Below are 21,686 nucleotides of genomic sequence, written 5' to 3' on the forward strand. Positions count from 1 at the left end.
CAGTCCAGTCGAGTCATAATGTGATGTTTTCCCTGTTGGTCGATTAGTGTAAATGACACTGTCGATATTTAGGGGCTGAAGCTCCTAAAGAAGATAATCTGATTAAAGGTACTTGCTTGATTAATAATGTTGAATTGCTTGCTATTGTTGACACTGGTGCTACTCATTCGTTTATTTCGTATGAGTGTGCGACCAGGATTGGTGTGATTATGTCGTCCCTAGGCGGAAGTATGGTGATAGATACTCCTACTAATGGTTCTGTGAAGACTTCTGTTGTCTGTCGAGGTTGTCATTTGACGATCTTTGAGAGAGAGTTCGTGATTGATTTGGTGTGCTTACCCTTGCACCAAATTGATATTATTCTGGGAATGAATTGGCTAGAATTCTATGGCGTGTTTATCAACTGCTATAGGAAGACGGTGCGGTTTTCTAAAGTTGGTGAGAATGATGAGGCAAGATTTCTATCTGCTAGGCAGGTGGGGGATTTTGTGAAAGATGAAGCTCAGATATTCGCTTTATTCGCGTCTCTGCAAGCGGATAAGAAAGTGGTGAGTGTAGATTTGCCTATTGTCTGTGAATTTCAGGATGTGTTTCCGGAGGATGTAAGTGATTTACCTCCAGAACGTGAAGTCGAATTTGCCATTGACTTAGTACCAGGTACGAGTCCAGTGTCGATGTCTCCTTATAGAATGTCGGCAACTGAATTAGTTGAACTGAAGAAGCAACTTGAAGAATTGCTTGAGAAGAAGTTTGTGCGTCCAAGTGTTTCTCCTTGGGGTGCACCAGTATTGTTAGTGAAGAAGAAAGAAGGTACGATGAGGTTGTGTGTCGATTATCGGCAGTTGAATAAGGTGACTATCAAGAATCGGTATCCATTGCCGAGGATTGATGATTTGATGGACCAGTTGGTTGGAGCTCATGTTTTCAGTAAGATTGATTTGCGATCGGGTTATCATCAGATCCGAGTGAAGTCAGATGATATTGCGAAGACTGCTTTCCGTACGAGGTATGGTCATTATGAATACACTGTGATGCCGTTCGGTGTGTCTAATGCTCTAGGTGTGTTTATGGAATATATGAATCGTATATTTCATCCGTACCTTGATAATTTTGTTGTGGTGTTCATAGATGATATATTGATATATTCTAAGACGGAAGAAGAGCATACAGGACATCTGAGAATTGTTTTGCAGGTGTTAAGAGAAAAGAAATTATATGCAAAGTTATCTAAATGTGAGTTCTGGTTGAAGGAAGTGAGTTTCCTTGGCCATGTGATTTCGAGTGGTGGGATTTCTGTTGATCCTGCTAAAGTTGATGCTGTATTACAGTGGGAGACTCCGAAGTCTGCTACTGAGATACGCAGTTTTCTGGGGTTAGCTGGTTATTATCGCAGATTTATTGAGGGCTTCTCTAAGTTGGCATTGTCGTTGACGCAGTTGACTAAGAAGGGTCAAGTGTATGTGTGGGATGCAGCTTGTGAAGCGAGTTTTGTTGAGTTGAAGAGGCGGTTGACCAGTGCTCTAGTGTTGATCTTGCCTAATCCTGGTGAGTCCTTCGTTGTTTATTGTGATGCTTCTTTGATGGGTCTTGGTGGTGTTTTGATGCAGAATGGTAAAGTTGTAGCTTATGCTTCTAGACAGTTGAAAGTTCATGAGAGGAATTATCCTACGCATGATCTAGAACTTGCAGCTGTTGTATTTGTGTTGAAAATGTGGAGGCATTATCTGTATGGTTCCAGATTCGAAGTGTTCAGTGATCACAAGAGTCTGAAGTATCTGTTTGATCAGAAAGAGTTAAATATGAGGCAGAGAAGGTGGTTAGAATTACTGAAGGATTTTGACTTTGAATTGAGTTATCATCCCGGTAAGGCTAATGTAGTTGCAGATGCGCTGAGTAGAAAGTCTCTACATATGTCTATGATGATGGTTCGGGAGCTTGAGTTAATTGAACAGTTCCGTGATATGAGTTTGGGTTGTGAAGTTTCCGCTGATAGTGTAAAGTTGGGTATGCTGAAGTTGACTAGTGAAATTCTGGAAGATATTCGGAATGGTCAGCAAGTTGATGTCGCTCTAGTTGATCATATTACTATGGTTAACCAGGGTAATGGTGGTAATTTTGAGATTGATGAGAATGGCATCCTGCGATTTAAAGGTAGAGTTTGTGTTCCTGAGGTGTCTGAATTGAAAAAGAGTATTCTTGAAGAGGGCCATAGGAGTGGATTGAGTATCCATCCAGGTGCAACTAAAATGTATCAAGATTTGAAGAAGTTGTTTTGGTGGGCTGGTATGAAAAGAGATGTTGCTAAGTTTGTGTATGCCTGTTTGACTTGTCAGAAGTCAAAGATTGAACATCAGAAACCGACAGGTATGATGCAACCTTTGAAGATTCCTGAATGGAAGTGGGATAGCATTTCCATGGATTTTGTGACGGGATTGCCGAGGACGGTGAAAGGTAATGATTCTATTTGGGTGATTGTGGATCGATTGACTAAGTCGGCGCATTTCTTGCCGATGAAGATTAATCACTCTTTAGAGAAGTTGGCAGAGTTGTATATTGAGGAGATAGTGAGGCTGCATGGTATTCCATCCAGTATTGTGTCTGATAGAGATCCCAGATTTACTTCTAGATTTTGGGAAAGTTTGCAGAAAGCGTTGGGGACTAAGTTGAGGTTGAGTTCAGCTTATCATCCTCAGACTGATGGTCAGACTGAAAGAACTATCCAATCCTTGGAGGATTTGTTGAGAGCTTGTGTGTTGGAGCAGAGTGGTTCTTGGGATAGTTATTTGCCGTTGGTGGAGTTTACTTATAATAATAGTTTTCATGCTAGTATCGGTATGGCTCCATATGAAGCATTGTATGGTAGGAGGTGTAGAACTCCATTGTGTTGGATGATATCCAGGTGAGGGATAATTTGACCGTTGAGGTGTTGCCAATTCGGATAGATGACCGAGAAGAGAAGACCCTGAGAGGTAAGAAGATTGCTCTAGTGAAAGTTGTTTGGGGAGGTCCAGCTGGTGAGAGCTTGACTTGGGAGCGTGAAGATCAGATGAAGGAGTCGTATCTGGCTCTATTTGCTTGAGGTATGTTTTCGAGGACGAAAACTTCTAAAGTGGGGGAGAGTTGTAACACCCAGAATATTGTTAGATTAATTTAAATATTATTTTAATATGATTATTTGAAGGTAAAATGAATTATTAAATAATATTGGGAATTATTATTATTATTATAGATGTTATTTATTTTAATAATAATTAAATAAATAATATAATTGGAATATGAAGAGTGGAAGGGTAAAAGTGGAATTGGGTAAAAGAGGCCAAAGGAGATAACTGAAGGTTTTCATTTTCACGTATTTTGCCTCAGAGTCAGAAAAGGGAGAAGCGCTGAAGAGAAAGAGAAGGAAGAGGAAAAGACCAAAGATTGCTCAGAGCTTCCTTCAATCCAAAGAGGTAAGGGGTCTGAACCTTATTAAGCGATAATATGCGAGCAATTACATGATATAGGATTGGGTTGTTGATAAATTTGGGGAATTTAGGGAGATTGGGAAAGTTGTGGTTTTTGAGAGAAATTGTCCGATCTGTGAGTATGGTGGCGTTATATACATCGTAATCGAAGTATGTTGTGTATGTATGATTGTAAATGTTGATATTGGGTTGTAGGCTTAGAAGCCGCGCGTCCACTGTTTCTGCGCTTAAAATCTTGTTTATGCACATAACAGCCAAATGACGTTCGCCATTATGCCTTTGGCGCTCGCCATTTGGGCCTTTTTTCAGAATAAGAGCGTTTAACGCTAATGGCGTTCACCATTAGCCTAACGGCGTTCGCCATATCAGTTTGACAGACAGTTTTTCCAGAATAGGAGCGTTTAACGCTAATGGCGTTCGCCATTAGCCTAATGGCGTTCGCCATATCAGTTTGACGGACAGTTTTCCAGAATAAGAGCGTTTAACGCTAATGGCGTTCGCCATTAGCCTAATGGCGTTCGCCATATCAGTTTGACGGACAGCTTTCGCGTTTTAAACTCCCAGATGTGATATCGTTGTAATGTTGTTGTTGTTTTGTTGAGTTGTATGTCATGCTATTAATGATGATGATAACATGACTATATGATGTTGTTGTTGCTATGTTGATTATGATGCATGTTTGGTGTGCATGCATTCATGAAAGGCCGATGCCTAGTGATGAACGGACTGAGTTCCAATGATGTTGTTGACTCCGGGCTTGTGGAGAGGCTTGGTTCCTTGCGGGGAACTCGGATTCTATGGTGATGAATCTGGGAGTGGTGATCCTGTAGTTGGTCACAAAATGGGTATACCGAGTCGTGTTGAGTCATGCATGGGTGTGTGCATTGCATTTGATATGTTGTTTTGTTGATGTTCATGAGTATGTTGATTATGATGATTATGATGAGCTGTGTTGGCATATGTGAAATATATTTATGTTTATATTTCTGTCGTTATATTATTATTTAATAATGTAATTCTCACCCCTTCTGCATGTGTTTATGTTCATCTATGATGAGCAATGTGCAGATAAAGAGGAGTAGCTATTGTTGAGGTTTGAAGAATAAGTGTAGAGTTATTCTACAGAGTCGAGTCAAATGCTCTGGTCATGTGACACCGGGGTTATGGGATTCGATAGATAATTGGTTATTATTTACGTTGTTTATGATGACTAACATGTTGAGATGCTTTGTTGAGATAATGTTGAAACATTATTATGAATTGTTATATGATGAATGATAATATTTGTGTTATTGTCCGCTGCGAAGTTTTAAATAAAATAAATAATATGTTTTATGTTGTGATGCGATAAGTGTTATGTTGTAAGAAATGTAAACTCTTCTACATGTTATACTCTGATAATTTATTTAAATATGTCGTTTGGGTAGAAGGGTGTTACAATAGCCCTTGAGTTACCAAAACTTATTTTAATACACCACTTTAATTCAAGTGTTCCAAGTCTTCTATGTTAATGTTCGTCTTCAACATCTTAAGCACATCATTTGTGACTCCCTTAGTCAACAAATCAGTCAATTGGTCTTCACTTCTACAATATCTCAATCTTAACTTTCCTTCACTAACAAGTTCTCTCAACTAGTGAAACCTCGTCTCAATAAGCTTGCTCTCCCATGTGCAATTGGGTTTTTAGCAAGATTAATCGTGGAAACATGGTCAACCAGGAGTATAGCAGCCTCACCCTCATTGTTGCTCACCTCCTTCAATAGATTCATTAGTCGCACGGCTTAGCATGTACATAAAGAAGTAGTAATTTACTCAACCTCACAAGACGATAGTGCAGCTACCGGTTCTTTCTTCGAACACCAAGAGATTGGTGTTCCACGGAAGATAAAGATGTATCTAGTTGTAGACTTTCGATCAGCTTTATCTCTGCACCAATTGGAATCGGTAAAATCAACCAAAATGCATTTCCTGTTCGTATTCGTTGTGGGAAAGAGACTTCCGCAGACAACAAAACCTTTGACATATCTTAGGATCCTTTTAAATACTGCCAAGTAAGACACCTTCGGTCTCCCCATGAATTTACTCACAATACCGATATTAAACGCCAAGTCTAGTTGCGTATTGCACAAATAATTCAAGGATTCAATCAGCCTCCTATACTGAGTTGGATTAACATCTTGCTCATATTCAGTCTTCGATAATTGTAGCCCCGATTCAGTCGGAGTAATGGCAAGATTACATTGCTCCATTTCAAACTTCTTTAATATCTCAAGTGCATACCTTCTTTGTTGCATGAGCAGTTCCCTTTTGGACTTGTGGAACCCAATGTCAATGAAGTATGTCATGAGGCCATGGTCAGTCATCTCAAATTCTTTCATAAGTTCACTCTTGAACTTAGAAGTGCACTTTTTGTTGTTGCTCGTCATCAACAAGTCGTTTACATATAGACAAAGGATAATCACTCCTTCACTTGTATCCGTCTTCACATATACTCCATGCTTGGATACACATTTTTTGAAGACAACCTCCTTTAGGAAATCATCTATTCTTTTGTTTCAAGCTTTTGGAGATTACTTCAAACCATATAACGCTTTCGTCAACTTGTAGAAATTTAGCTCTTGGTTTCTCGCAACAAAACCAGGGGTTGTTCTACATACACCTCTTCTTCAAGCGGTCTATTCAAAAATACATATTTGACTTTCATTTGGTAGATGGGCCAATTTTTGTTATTCGCAATACCAATAACTAGCCTAATGATTTTAACCCTCACAACCGGTGTGAATACCTCTTCAAAGTCTATGCCTTCTCTTTGCAAGAATCCATTTACAACTAGTTTAGCCTTATGCTTGATTATTTCACCTTTGGGATTTACCTTCACTTTAAACATCCATCTCCTATAAATTGGCTTCTTTCCGTCTGGTAGATCAACCAACTCCCAAGTATTCTTCTTCTCAATATATTTCAGCTCCTTCTTCATAGCATAAATCCACTTTGGATCACTTTAAGCCTCTTCCGTTTTAACGGGTTCGAATTTAGCCTTAGGTACAAAATGGACGAAATCACCATAATCGTTGACTTCGTTGTCTCGTAATAGCTCACAATCTTGGATTCTTTGAGGCAAACCTCTTTTCCTTGTTGATCTTCTCATATTTTCTTCAATTCGGGCTTCGGCAACGAGCATTTATTCACTTCCCATTTTTGTAGAATCTGAATTTTCAAAGTTGTAATCGGTTACAGCTTTTACATAATCGGTTATAGGTTGTTGTTGCTCCTTGATTTCTGCGACAATGACGACTCGGCTGATCACAACCCTCCTATTTGTTGCATCAAAAAACTTGTAACCACCGCTAGAGTGATACCCTACAAGTATCATTAACTCTCCCTTATCATCCAGCTTCTTTCTAAGCTGCCCGAGAACATGTCGATACATTGTAAAACCATGCTTCCTCTGGAGGTACCTTCTCAAGCTTCTTTTTTGGACACTTATTCAACAAATAGGCAGATGTGGATACCGTTTCTCCCCATAACTCTTTCGACAAGTTCTTCCCTTTTAACATTCTTCTTACCATGTTCATGATTGATCGATTCTTCCTTTCGGCAAGACCATTTTGTTGCAATGTATAAGGTGTTTTTTGATTGTGGTAAAGCAGCAAGCAAAAGTAAGTATTTTGATTTTTATCGTCTCCACAGGGATTAGTGCAATATTATTGTTGTTCAACAGTCTCTACGATTTTAAACTCGGGTTTATAAAATTTGAATTTAAAGTTAAGCTATATAAAACGAATGAATAAATAAATAAAGCTTCGGAGAGATCTGAGAGATTTACAGTATTAAATTTCATCCATCATACGAACATGTAATTTACCTACCAGTTATGCATAAATCTAAACATTCATCAATATCATCATATATCGCTCACAACAGGGTTCATGTCTAAACTTCCGTTGAGAGTTCTACCGTATTGTTTAATCGAAGATCTCTCAGCCTATCAAACAATACAAAGAATTAAGATTTGATACTCACATGAATGTTAAATCTAAATCTATGTCTAGAGTTTAGTGTCTAACAGATGATTATCCTAGATCTAGATTCGAAGAGTATTTCCCAATAATGGTTTAAATCAATAGATAAATAAGTAAACAGGGATAAAATCGATATAGATTCGTGAATAGGTTATACATAACTCCATGATTACTAAATGTACATACTATAAAAGTGAACTTGCATACAATCCCAACAAGAAAGAGATTACAAGGAGAAGAATGAAGATGAACAAACATCCACCGCGATTTCCCAATGATAGAGGCAAATTCAACTTTTGATCTTCACGAAGCACCCTAATTTGTTGTTTCTAAGTATTTATCTCTTTCTAACTAAAAGAATGGTTCTGGTGGAATTTGGGTTAAAAGTTTCCAAAACCATAACCTAAAAATCTGATTTGGATCTATTTATACAAAATCAGAATTTTCCTGTCTCGCTTGACGAGCGGATCTCTCCCAACAAACATCACTTTAAGTGCCTTCTACCTGGCTCAAACGCAACAAACCACCTTCAGCAAAATATCCTCTTTCGCCCGGCGAAATCAAAATTCCAGACCCTCGTCGGGTGACCATGATGTAGTTTTGCCCCTCGATTTCATTTTTATGGCCTTGCACCGAGATCGCCTGACGAGCTCGCTTCTTCTTCGCAAGGTCTCGTTCGGCGAGATTACTTTTTCTTTGCCAATCCTCTCTCGGCGGCCATGTTGAAACTTTCCATCTTTGCTTTGTTCCTTGTTCTTTGTTTTGTGTCTTTTCCTTAGGTTTCTTGCACCATTTCCTGCACACTAACACACAAATCAAGGATACCAAAGTCAATTTCAATTTATATGACATTCGATGGAAAATATGGGAATTCAACAACGAAACCGCAAATTAGTCCGAAAAATGCCAAGTTTTTATATATCAATTTTAGCCCAATTTGACACTTATCAAACTCTCCCCAACTTAAAACTTTGTTTGTCCTCAAGCAATGGGCAATCAAACCTAAATAAACAACATAAACTACCAAGCAATCATGATCAATAAGTTTTTACAAATGAAAACAAATGCATGATTCAAATTTCAAAAGTACAAGCAAAGTGATACTTACCACAATCATGAAACAAATTCTAAGCACAAAACACATATCAAAATTTTAATGCAACACAATTGCAAAAATGGATCACACCTAACACACAACTTCATATATGGATGAAGAACAAACATGAGGGACTTGACTCACACCCAACAATCTTGCTAACATCTAGATCAAATTATGCATTTATCCAAAAAAAATCATATTGAAAGCATAAAACACAAATCACAAGGACTTTTAAGGGTTGTAATGTGGCTTGGGTAACAAAGAAAGGTCATATCCAAAGGTAATTGAAACAAAAACTTGCTTAATTAAATGAGAGTGATCATTTCTCACAATCTCAAGCATTCACTCATTCACCTTTTTCTCTTTTCCCAATTGTTTCACCATTGAACACAACTTATTAGCATAACTTATTTGCTTTTTTTTCTTTTTCAAGACTTTTTCTTTTTCTTTTCTTTTTCACTTTTCTCTTTCTTTTTCCAAATTTTTCTTTTTCTTTCACGACCTCTTAGCAGCCAACCTTTTCTCCCCAACTTGAATGCAATCAATCATTTTATTGTGAATGCTCCAAAACTTTCTAAGTCAAGGGTAAAAATTCAAACCATAATTTATGGTTGAGGGTTCAAGAAAAAATTTCAAAATTGAATCTAAAATCAACAATGAACGAATTAGTTATGTACAAGTTCCAAAAGTTAACATCAAAATGGAGCTTGACACAAGGCTCAAAGGGGGTAAGTAAATTCTCACTCACTCACAAGGTAGGCTACTATTTGCTCAAGTGGTTATGCTCAAAATCAAACAAAATGCTTTGATCATTTTCATGCTTTCACACAATTCAATACAAATGAAAGATTAAACATAAAAAAACTAAGTTAAAACAAGGATTATTGGTATCTGGTGCATATAGTAAACAATGGAAATTTTCTCACCTTTGGTTACCGTCTAAAGTGATTCAAATAGGAATGTATTGAAAAAGAAAAGATGGCATGATATTTGTATAAATTACAAGTTTCATATTCATGTTATGTTCTAGAAAGTATTAAACGTGCACTTTAACTATGTATCAAATTTTCAGCTCATATCATTACCATACAAATGCAAGTTGAAACATTCAAACTTGAAATAATCACTCAATACTTTTTCAAGCAATTCAAAAACAAACTTTGAGAATAAACACAAAAATTTCTATACTATCTACTTGAGCAAATGTTATAAAAAACAATAATATATACAATATAAACAAGTATAGAAAACAAGTACAAAGAAAGTATATATACAAGATAGACAAGTTTATATACAAGTATCTATACATTATACACAATGGAAAAAAATAGAAACTATTGCGATGCTTTCAATATATAAACACTGATCCTCGACAGCAATGCCATTTTGGTGATTGCGGTAAAGCAGCAAGCAAAAGTAAGTATTTTGATTTTTATCGTCTCCATATGGATTAGTGTGATATCATTGTCATTCAACGGTCTCTACGATTTTAAGTTCAGGTTTATAAAATTTTAATTTAAAGCTAAGCTATGTAAAGCGAATGAATAAATAAATAAAGCTTCGGAGAGATATGGGAGCTTTACCGGATTGAATTTCATCCACCATACGAACATGTAACTTACCAATCAGTTATGCATAAACTAAACATTCATCAATATCATCATGTATCGCTCTCAACAGGGTTCATGTCTAAACTTCCATCGAGAGTTCAACTGTATTGTTTAATCGACGATCTCTCAACCTATCAAACAATACAGAGCTTTAAGATTTGATACTCAGGCGAATGTTAAATCTAAATCTATGTCTAGAGTTTAGCGTCTAACAGATGATTATCCTAGATCTAGATTCGAAGAGTATTTCTCAATAATGATTCAAATCAATAGATAAACAAGTAAACAAGGATAACATCGATATGGATTTGTAAATAGATTATACATAATGTCATTATTACTAAAAATACATACTATAAAAGTGAACTTACATATAATCCCAACAAGAAAGATATTACAAGGAGAAGAATGAAGATGAACAAACATCAACCGCAATTTCCCAATGATAGAGACAAATCTAACTTTGGATCTTAACGAAGCACCCTAACTTGTTATTTTCTAAGAATTTATCTCTTCCTAACTAAAGGAATGCTTCTTATGGAATTGGGGTTAAAAGTTCCCAAAACCATAACCTAAAAATATGATTTGGACTTATTTATACAAAATTAGAATTTCCAGTCTCGCCCAGCGAGTAGGGTCTCGCCCGACAGACATCACTTTAAGTGCCTTCCACCTGGCTCAAATGCAGCAAACCACCTTCGACAAAATATCTTCTTTCTCCCGACAAACTTGAAATCTTAGACCCTCATCGGGCAACCATGACGTAGTTTTTCCCATGTATTTCATTTCCCTGGCCTCGCCAACGCTCGGCCGGCGAGTTTGCTTCTTCTTCGCCAGGTCTCGCCCAGTGAGCTCTCTTTTCCTTCGCCAATGCTCTCTTTTCCTTGTTCTTTGTTGTGTTTTTTCCTCTAATTTCTTGCATCATTTCCTGCATACTAACACACAAATCAAGGATACCTAAGCCAACTGTAATTTATATAATATTCGGTGGCAAACATGGGGAATTCAACAACGAAACCGCAAATTAGCCTATAAAATGCCAACTTTTTATATATCAATTATAGCCCAATTTAGAAGTTATCAGTGGTACAACCTCATGTACAATCCCTTCTTCATCATAAAACCTCTCAAAGTCTTTAAAGACATATTCTCTTCCAGTATTTCTTTTGAGTACTTTGAGTTTGTGATAGTTTTGCCTTTCAACCATAGACTTTAGCTTCTTAAACACCTCAAATACCTTATCCTTTCTCTTGATTAGGTATGTCCATAGCTTTCTACTATGATTGACGATGAATGTGACAATATTTATTGTCATCAATGGAATCTACTTGCATCGGTCCATACACATTTGAAAACACAACCTAAGGGTGATTCTTGGTTCTATAACCTGCCTCCTTGTTGAATTTACCTTTACGTTGCTTCGCTTGCAAACTTTCTTCACAAATTTCATCCATTATGTTGATCAATGGCAACCCTGTTACCATTCCGTTCTTTTGTAAGTCTTTGAGATTTTGGAAATCGAGATGTACAAGACAACATTGTCATACACACTCTTCTAGATTTGTCACTGTAGCAAGACATTTGTGATCCAATACCTTCAGATCAACCTTAAAGGTTCTATTGGCATCCATAGGAGCTTTCAGAACCAAAACATAGTTTGTATCCTTAACACACCACCCCTTGTTTTCCATATGAATCTTGTAACCGTTCTCAAGCAATTGCCCAATACTTAAAAGGTTGCATTTTATTCTTGAATGTATAATACATATTTGATCAAGGAATATCCACCTTCTCAGATCACCAAATCATCAATCATTTGAGTTCTATCATCCGCAAACTTCACTTATTATTCTTCATGACACGATTGATTTTAACAAACTAATTCTTCCACCTTGTCATATGACACAATTGATTTTAACAAACTATTTATTCCTCCTTGCCATATGAGTATAGCATCCAAAGTCAAAATATCATCCCTCCCTGCACTAGACTTCTCTCACTTTATAAATTTAAAAAATAACTCCTACATTATCTTTGAAAGTATAAAACTTTTTAAACTATATACAACGTCAATGATTTTCTTAAAAAATATTTATTATCAAATTTATTTTTTTAAATGTTCATAATCAAAACTAATTGTTTAAAACACGATATCATTAAAAAAATCCAAGAGAATAAGGGGATTGCTAATAATGAACTGAAACAAATAAGGGGATTGCTGATCATGAACTGATACATATAAGAGGATTGCTGATCATGAACTGAAACACTTGAGGGGCAAGGAAATCGCTCTCGTGAAGTAAGATTGGGGAGTTGTCGGAGAGAATATGAGAACACAATTATGAAAAAGACAAAATAAATTAAATTACTAATTTATTCTCTACAAGGTCATATTTAATAAAAATAAAACTAATTTAAAAAAATAGAATACAATTGTAAAACAAATTCTGTGCAAGACAACGTAGACGAAATCTTATAAGAAGCATGCAGAAAGGAGATTGCATATGATGCTGAAAACTTGCCAAATGATCTATAAGGAGATTTCCCTCAATCGTTACCGTTAAAGGATTGATTCCATAAGATCCTTAAATAACCAATAAGAAGATTGCTCTCCATCGCTCTCAATTCGGATGCTGAAAAATTGCCAAATGACCAATAACGAGATTGCTCTCAATTGTGATACAGAAAAATTGCCAAATGACCTTAAAGAGCATGCCTCCTTCTCAAGCAAAGTCGCCCATTTTTATGCCACATCTTGGGTGGAAACTTACTCAACTTTAGGGTTTCTTTGATTTCTTGGAGTACTGAATCAAAATCAAGGAGAATGTCGGACCTGATTCCCACGGTAACCTCCATCAACACATCATGGTTACACACATTAAGTTGTTAGTAATGAATTAAATCATGCAAATAAACCTTACATTCATTAAGTTGTTAGTAATGGCATTAAATCATGGAAATAACCCCAACAATTCAAAGGTAAATAATAAGGGAGTCAATAAAATCAAAATATCTAAAAACTTGTTTGATACCATAATACTACAGGTTTAATTTAACTTTAAAAAACTAATTTCCTAATTCTAAATACAAAAAAAATTAAGTATAAAACAACCATTAAAACATGTAAAAGACAAGCCAAACTCGCTATCCACAAAGAAAGTAGCGCAAGCATTAAACATCTGTCATTTGATATCAGGAGATTCTCAAAAGCAAATGCATATAATCACTACCAAAATTTACATTCTAGTTTCATATACACTTTGCTTAATCCTCCAAAGTTTAAAATATAACTAACCATCACATCACAAAAACTAGAAGGTAAATCACTTGGGTATAATGAAATTCAAATGGATCAGATTATTTGGCTTGATTTCTCAAAAGAGAAACAAATTCGCACAGAATGTTCAGCTTCGATCATCTGGGGAAATAATCATCAAATCCAATTACCAAGCAATAAATAATACAAATAGAAACAAATAATAACACAACTAAGTATTGATAACTAATAACTACAATGGGTCAGATTATTTGGCTTGATTTCTCCAAAGAGAAACAAATTCGCACAGTTTTTTCAGCTTCGATCATCTGGGGAAATTATCATCACGCCCAAAAAGTAAAATTACAATGCAACCTAAGCATTAACGTATCATGTTATTCACTAATGCACTTCAAAACAATTATTTAAAAAAAAGATATTAGAATTATAATAATGGATCAGATTATTTGGCTTGATTTCTCAAAAGAGAAACAAATTCGCACAGTATGTTCAGTTTCGATCATCTGGGGAAATAATCATCACATCCAATTACCAAACGACTCTTATAATGTAAAAATTGAACATAATGACACAAAATTCACAGCCATTGATTTTGAATCAAATTTCAGTACAACAAAATGGATCAGATAATTTGGCTTGATTTCTCAAAAGAGAAACAAAATTCGCACAGTATCATCAGTTTCGATCACCTGGGGAAATTATCATCACATCCAATTTATCAATAAAACAGATCTTCCACATTCAACTCATTAGCAATAAACACAATCCCGATAAACGAACAAAAACTAATGATTCAGTAAAAAAATTCAACAAAAGGGAGAATATTCCTATCTGCAATAGAACTGAATCAAAAAAGAGAAAACAGAGCATAAAAAATTGCAGAGAGAAATCGATTTGGCGTCAGCTCATACTCAAAGCTCACATGATTCAGAGCATTGGTAATCAGTATTTTGACGCTAAAAAAAATAGGCAAACCCTAAATCGAGAATTGAAACAAACACTGCAAAAGACACAAGATATGAGAGAGTGTAATTGATAATATTAGAGAAGAGAGGCGAAGGTGTTTATAAAGGAGAAAACGAAAGAAAGAGTCTGCGGCTACAAAACCCTAATTTAGTTTGTGCGAAAGAAACCCGGGTTGGCCTTCAAGATTGGATTAGCCCATATATTCTAATGGCCCAGCATAAAAGTTGAAAGAAATAACCTGATTTTTTTAAATACAAAATAATGTTAGAAGAGTCAATTAGGTTAAAAGCATGTGACTATATTGAAATAGTTATTAGTATTAAAAAATAAATATGATTAATATATTCAATATCCATGTAAATAATAAAATAATTAACTATTAATTTATTTTTAAAATATGTGGTTGAGTTAGTTGAAAAAAATAATTTAGTGAATGTAACCTATGAGATTTTTCACAAAAGAAAATTAAAAAAATATATATATAATAAAATGTTTTTTATTTTTATTTTTTTAAGCAAAAGATGTATTAAAAAGAACAAAATGATATGCTTACACATATTTGATATTCTTACACTTGATTGATACGTTACACTGTATGAACAGCGTAAGAATACTAATTAAAATAATCAAACATTTCTCCTACACTTTTGGTTATCTATGTGGTATTATATGTGGGTTATCTTCACATTTTCTCTCCTAACAACAACATACATCAGCTATGACGAGTTGTATGGAAGACTGACTCAATGGCATTTTTCATCAACTATGTTTCGTTCATAGAAAAGTTTTATTTCCAAGAAAATGGTATTAGCTGTTGTTTGATCTCCAAGAAAATGAACGAACACCATTTTTGTATGAACGAACACCATTTTTGTTCAAAACTAGTTGTTGTAAATGTATCATAGACTGCTTCTTTCATTGCATACTTGATCCTTTTGTATTCACCATATCCACTAAGCTTTTCTGGAAAAAAATTCATTATATGCCATAAACACCACCTATGACGAGTTGTATAACTCAATAGCATTTTTCATAGCCTTACATTGATCGGTCACAATATTCAAAAGTGCTTTTTCTAACATACAACGAAGCCATGACTTAAATAGCCACACAAAAGAATTTGTGTCTTCATCTAATAGTAATCCATAACCAAGTAATGTTGATTGACCATGGTGATTCACACCCACGAATGCAGCAAAAAGCATGTCATACTTGTTAGTCAAGTATGTTGTGTCAAAAGTTACAACATCTCCAAAATATTCGTAAGCGGCTCTATTTCTTGCATCAGCCCAAAATACATTCCTCACATGAAAATCATCACCCAAATCTATGTCATAGAAGAAATATGTATTTTGTTCCCTCATTTTACAAAAATAACTAATCAAAGTCTTACCATCACCTTCTTTTCCAATTGCACGACACTCTTTGTTAATATAATTCCTCACATCTTTTTCACAAAAGGGAATATTTTCATGTCCTCCTGCATCTTTAACAAGCGATTGAAAAGTCTTGTTCATCCTTACTCTCACATCATCATTGATTTGGATTGTTCTCCTCACATGTAAGTTCATTTTCTTGTTAGCCTTGAACAATATTGCTTTTATAGGACTAGTTTCATGAGAATGGTTAGATTCAAATTGTGTAATGTACCACAAACTATCTTGTTTCAATTTAATACAAATCTTGGCAGAACAATTTTTCGCTCTAGATGGTAGTGTCTTTAACGTGCATAAATTTTTTGAAATGTTAGACCCCTCTCTTGAACATGAAAGTATTAGGTAGTTGACCTCCCCGTCATCTCCTTTTTTCGATGATCTAATCCTCCATCCAAACCCCTTTTTTAAAGCGTACTCTTGATAATATGTTTTAACTTTCTCTAAACAAGAAAAACACATCCCAATTGTAGGAACCCAAAGTGAGTCATCATCATCACCACCACAATCACCGTGATCAACTTCTACATCTTCCCCTTGACTACTACCATATTCTATAAAAATGCTTGAATTGTCCATTATGACACAAACTGCACAAAAAATGTAAATGTTATGTATAATATAAATTTATAACAACGTTGGTTAATAACATTCGAAAGTATGGTTAATGTTGTCTATAATTTGGTTAATAAACGCCCAGACATGTGGGCAGGTTTATAACATTGTTTATTACAAAGTTGGTTATTGGTGTGACATAAGTTGGTTAATACAGTTCCCAAAGTGGTTAATGAACCAACATGAGTAAATATATGAAATCAAATCATTTCACAGTAAATAAATATGGTTAACGGTGTGAGCAAAGTAGATGAATATTGTTTAGAACATGGTTAATGAACAAACATGAATAAACATATGAAATCTACTACAGTAAACAAAGTTGGTTAATATTGTGTTAAATCTAGAAACATATGAACAATTATGAACAAACATATGATCCAAAAGAAGAACATTGATATTATTGGATGAATCTACAAAAATGATATCTAGAAACTTACTGAGTTAAATCTTCATCTTAATCACATAATGATTCTAAATAACTTTCTATTTTTCTTCATAAACCATGTATTTGATTGGGTATGGTTGTACATGTAAAGAAAAGAATAGTTGAAGAATAGATGAGAAATGGTGCGGAAAGAGAAAGAAGAAGAAGAAATGGAAACAGTGTGGCTGATGTATGTGGTTGTTGTTAGGAGAGAGAATGTGAAGATGGCCCACACATAATACCACATAGATAACCAAAAGTGTAGGACAAATGTTTGATTATTTTAAGTAGTATTCTTACATTGTTCATACGGTGTAGTGTATGAATCAAGTGTAAGAATAACAAATTTGTAAAAAGAAAGATTACTAGGGGTACTCAACCCTTACAAGAGGATGACTATATAAATGAAAATGTTGTATTAAAAAACTAAGCAAGTAACCTAGTTGGATTTACAAGACAAACCAACTGATTGGCGCACCAATTGACCCAACACCGAGCTTTTGCACCTTTGTTCCTAGCTATGAGCCAGTCATAAGCCAATACTTTGGCCCTATCCACCAAACCATATACCCGAATGAAAGCACATTTGAACACCATTTTGTTCCTGTATGTCCAAATCGACCAATAAACTACTACCCAAACCAGAAGTCGGGGCTTTTTATTCACTCTACCTTTAAGAGAAAAGAAGAATCTAGAAAAGTATGTGCCCGAAAAATCCAATTGGGAGTGAAAATGAATTTCTAGCCAAAGACAAATCTTCTCTTAGACTCTAGACACTGACTTGTACTCAACAAATATATGAGAAATAAAGTCATCATCAACAAAACAAAGCGGGCAAAGCAAATTGTTGTTTCCACAAATGATTCCTCCAACCAAATATAAGAATATTACTTGGCGTGTTCGTGAACCAAAGCTTATCCAACAACTGAATTATATTTTCATCAACCTGCATATCATAATCAAAGATTGATTCAAGAACTTGATAACAACTTTTAACTAAGAAACCCAACTTGTTCCTCCACCACACAAATTTATCCTCCTCAAAACGGTTTCACCTGTACCTCATGTAACACCCTTATATACCCCAAACCATAATATGATATTTTAATTAGAAAACATAACCATAAGGGTGTCACACACATAAAACACATAACCTGCTCTGGAACATGGGTTACCACAAAAATAAATTCAAATGCACATATTTATACCTGGGATGTTACACGACATCCAACACATCTGATTTATACTTGAGATGTTACACGACATCCAACACATCTGATTTGGGTCAAGTACTTGTATAATAAGACATTCAGTACCTGTCCTCGCATGCTCACCCAAGAATTTACGGTATCATCGCAGCGAAATCACTAATAAACATACAACAATAATATTGTAACTCAAGACATTAAGTCTCATGAATTTCAACTTAATAGCATAATCCAAAAAGTCTCTAAATAAAATCAAAATAACTTATAATCTCCAAAACACAAAAAGTTTGTAACATCGACAACAATGATACAAAATTCAAATCAAGCGTTTATCCCAACCCGATGTTACATGATCAGAGCAAGGAACCACTAAATAAAATAGACAAACTATGTATGTCACTTCAAGAGTTATCCTTCCACTTACTTCAGTCAAAGTTACTTATGAATATCTGCATGATGTCCATGTACGGACAACATTCAAACAGAAAAGGGGGTTAAAATACACTTCAATAATTAGCAGTGGAAAAACAAAGATTAACTAACAATATCACACACTAATTACCACAATCATCAACATATCAAGTATTCTCATCCACACATCATAACACAAAAATAATAATCACCAAATGCAACACAATGCATATGTACTTGACAACTAACTCAACATGCATGTGCTACCAAATTATGAACACTCAGGTTCATTTCACTCCATGATCCCCACCATAGGATCGATCCCCTCTTGGAATCGGAGCACACAAAAATCGCTACCATCATCATAGGCAACGATTCACTAATTCCTCAATAAAATTAGCTACTCGCACTCGATCCCCACCATATGATCAAGGCTCACCAAAACTGGACCGAAGTCCGTACACCATGACGTATGAATTTCAACAACATACAATGTCACAAATTATCACCAAAATAATCACCCAAAATTATCACCAAATCATCATCCAAAATTATCACCAAATTATCATCCAAAATTATAACTCGATAGAGTTCCCAAGGAACTCTAAAACAACTCTAAAATCTCAAAAATATTCTACCGACAACTGTTGCACATAAAGATAACTCTTATAGACTCAATCGACAACTCTAACAACTCTACAGGAACTCCAACAAAATTGAAAATAATTTAAGTTGGCTAAATAATCCAATTATTTTTCTCGAACTCAGAACTCCAAAAGCATATTATACTAATAATATTAATTCAATATTGTTACTATTATTATTATTATTGTTATTAATATTATATTAATAAAATATGTTATGCTAATGAATATATTATATTAATAAAACACATTATACTGATGAAAAGGTATGTATGCCAGTAACATGAAAACAAGCAACAACTTGTATATGCCGCAAACAGCCACCGCGATGTTTACGAGAGCTACAGTATATAATGAAACAAGTTATCGCCATAGTAATTGAACAAATCTTCTGAAACATAATATATATTAATCGAACCGGGTCATTGTATATATAATTGACACATATTATATAGTAACGATACGACACCATATATTGATAAAAGTGACAATACAATGTATATAAGCGATGTATATAAACATATATAATAAAGCTACAGTACGATTTCAATATCAAATTATAGACATCAATTCACACAAAATTAACACAAATAAAATCAGTAAAACATCAATCTCTCCTAAAAACATAGAATTTATCAACATCACCATCCTTATTGGAGGTTAAGGGAACCTCTCTTATCATTCCATGATTTAGTATCCATATATGAATAGTTCCTCCCCCTTACCTTGATTTTCCAGCAAAAACGACAACCGCTTCTAAGAAATTCTTCTCTCAAATCCTAACTCTCCCTCTTTGCCTCTTTTGCTCCCCTCTCCAAAAATACGTACGGACTCTTTTAGGTTCTTCCAAATCCTATTTTATTCCAAAAACCTATTTCCTTCTAATTAGGTTTTTCCCTTCTTATCCTACATATTTTCCTTAATTCCAACCTTGCCCTCAATTTTTCTACATGTTTTATTTTCTTATTATTTTATTAATAAATCTAATATTCCTTATTTTTCTATCACCCATGTTATTTTTAATTATTCACCTCATAATTCTATTTTTTTTTCTTACTCAAATAAAAATACTATATATTCTAATAATTAGTTAAAACTCCATTAATTTCTAAAAAGTATGAAAAACTCTTACTCTCTTTATACCTCTACTTCAAGGATACTTACCCCCACAATCACACAATAATTAATTTAAAACATAAATTAATCAAATAAAAATCTAAATAATTCAAATTAATTAATTAATTGAATTCGGGGTGTTACAACTCTCCTCCACTTAAGAAATTTCCCGAAAATAGAGTGGGATACGACTCTCTCATTTGCTCTTCACGCTCCCAAGTCATGCTCCCACCAGCCGGTCCTCCCCAAACTACCTTTACCAGGGCAATCTCTTTACCCCGCAATTTCTTCACTTTCCGATCCCCTATCCGCATGGGTGATGCCTCCACAATCAGGTTATCTCTCACTTGTACATCATCCACTTGGATCACATGAGACGGATCCGAAATGTATCTCCTCAACTGAGACACATGAAACACATCATGAAGATTAGCAAGCAACGGCGATAAAGCAATCTGATAGGCCACCTCTCCTATCCTCGGCAAAATCTGGTACGGACCAACAAAATGCAGTGTGAGCTTTTGAGACTTCAAAGCTCGACCAACACCCGTTACCGGCGTGACTCTCAAAAAAACGTGATCTCCCTCCTGAAACTCAAGTGCTTTCCTTCTCTTGTCATGGTAACTTTTCTGACGACTCTGCGATGCTTTCATCTTTTCTTGGATCATCTTAATCTTTTCGGTCGTTTGGTGAACAATCTCAGGTCCGAGCACAACACTATCGCCTGACTCATACCAACATAAAGGAGTCCTACACCTCCTACCATACAATGCCTCATATGGTGCCATTCCAATACTAGAATGATAACTATTGTTGTAGGTAAACTCAATCAATGACAAGTAGTTATCCCAAGAACCTCCTTGTTCTAGCACACAAGCCCTCAACAAATCTTCCAACGACTGGATAGTTCTCTCTGTTTGACCGTCTGTTTGTGGATGATAAGCAGAACTCAACCTCAACTTAGTACCCAAAGTTGTCTGCAAACTCTCCCAGAACCTCGATGTGAATCTTGGATCTCTATCAGACGCAATACTTGAAGGAATACCATGCAGTTTCACAATCTCATCAATATACAACTCGGCCAGCTTCTGCAAAGAATAATTGATCCCCATTGGTATCAAATGAGCGGATTTTGTCAATCTATCAATAATCATCCAAATTGATTCGCATCCCTTCGAAGTCTTCGGCAGACCTATCACAAAATCCATGGAAATGCTATCCCATTTCCACTCTGGAATATTCAACGGTTGCATCAGGCCCAATGGTTTCTGATGTTCAATCTTCGACTTCTGACAAATCAAACAAGCATACACAAACTCAATTACTTCCTTCTTCATTCCTGGCCACCAAAACAATTTCTTAAAGTCTTGATACATTTTTGTGGCACCGGGATG

The 21,686-nt window shown here is 35.2% G+C and overlaps 1 protein-coding gene and 4 non-coding genes across 5 annotated transcripts; all 5 read right to left on the reverse strand.

Annotated features, from left to right (window-relative positions):
* Positions 1 to 13,542: 13,542 nt before the first annotated feature.
* On the reverse strand, positions 13,543 to 13,638 carry LOC127089767 (small nucleolar RNA Z103). Its single transcript, XR_007791321.1, has one exon. It is a non-coding gene; the product is annotated as a small nucleolar RNA Z103 (small nucleolar RNA).
* Positions 13,639 to 13,709: 71 nt separating this feature from the next.
* LOC127089769 (small nucleolar RNA Z103) lies at positions 13,710 to 13,805 on the reverse strand. Its single transcript, XR_007791323.1, has one exon. It is a non-coding gene; the product is annotated as a small nucleolar RNA Z103 (small nucleolar RNA).
* A 99-nt stretch (positions 13,806 to 13,904) lies between these two features.
* Positions 13,905 to 14,000, reverse strand: LOC127089766 (small nucleolar RNA Z103). The gene has a single exon (XR_007791320.1). It is a non-coding gene; the product is annotated as a small nucleolar RNA Z103 (small nucleolar RNA).
* An 89-nt stretch (positions 14,001 to 14,089) lies between these two features.
* LOC127089768 (small nucleolar RNA Z103) lies at positions 14,090 to 14,186 on the reverse strand. The gene has a single exon (XR_007791322.1). It is a non-coding gene; the product is annotated as a small nucleolar RNA Z103 (small nucleolar RNA).
* A 1,250-nt stretch (positions 14,187 to 15,436) lies between these two features.
* On the reverse strand, positions 15,437 to 21,404 carry LOC127080401 (protein FAR-RED IMPAIRED RESPONSE 1-like). Its single transcript, XM_051020721.1, has 2 exons — positions 21,149 to 21,404; positions 15,437 to 16,461 (listed from the first exon to the last, which is right to left on the reverse strand). Exons 1-2 carry the CDS (start codon positions 21,402 to 21,404, stop codon positions 15,437 to 15,439), a joined length of 1,281 nt encoding a protein of 426 aa, XP_050876678.1.
* Between the last annotated feature and the right edge of the window lie 282 nt (positions 21,405 to 21,686).

The sequence above is a fragment of the Lathyrus oleraceus genome, chromosome 5, assembly GCF_024323335.1.
Source record: "Lathyrus oleraceus cultivar Zhongwan6 chromosome 5, CAAS_Psat_ZW6_1.0, whole genome shotgun sequence".
Taxonomy (NCBI): Eukaryota; Viridiplantae; Streptophyta; class Magnoliopsida; order Fabales; family Fabaceae; genus Lathyrus; species Lathyrus oleraceus.

Excerpts from the sequence above, each read along its gene's own strand:
- LOC127080401 (XM_051020721.1), bottom strand. The coding sequence starts at position 21,404 with ATGGGGATCAATTATTCTTTGCAGAAGCTGGCCGAGTTGTATATTGAT. Across the intron at positions 16,462-21,148 it reads TTGTGTGCTAGAACAAGGAG|TTTGTGTCATAATGGACAAT; the intron begins GTTCTTGGGATA and ends TTTTTTGTGCAG.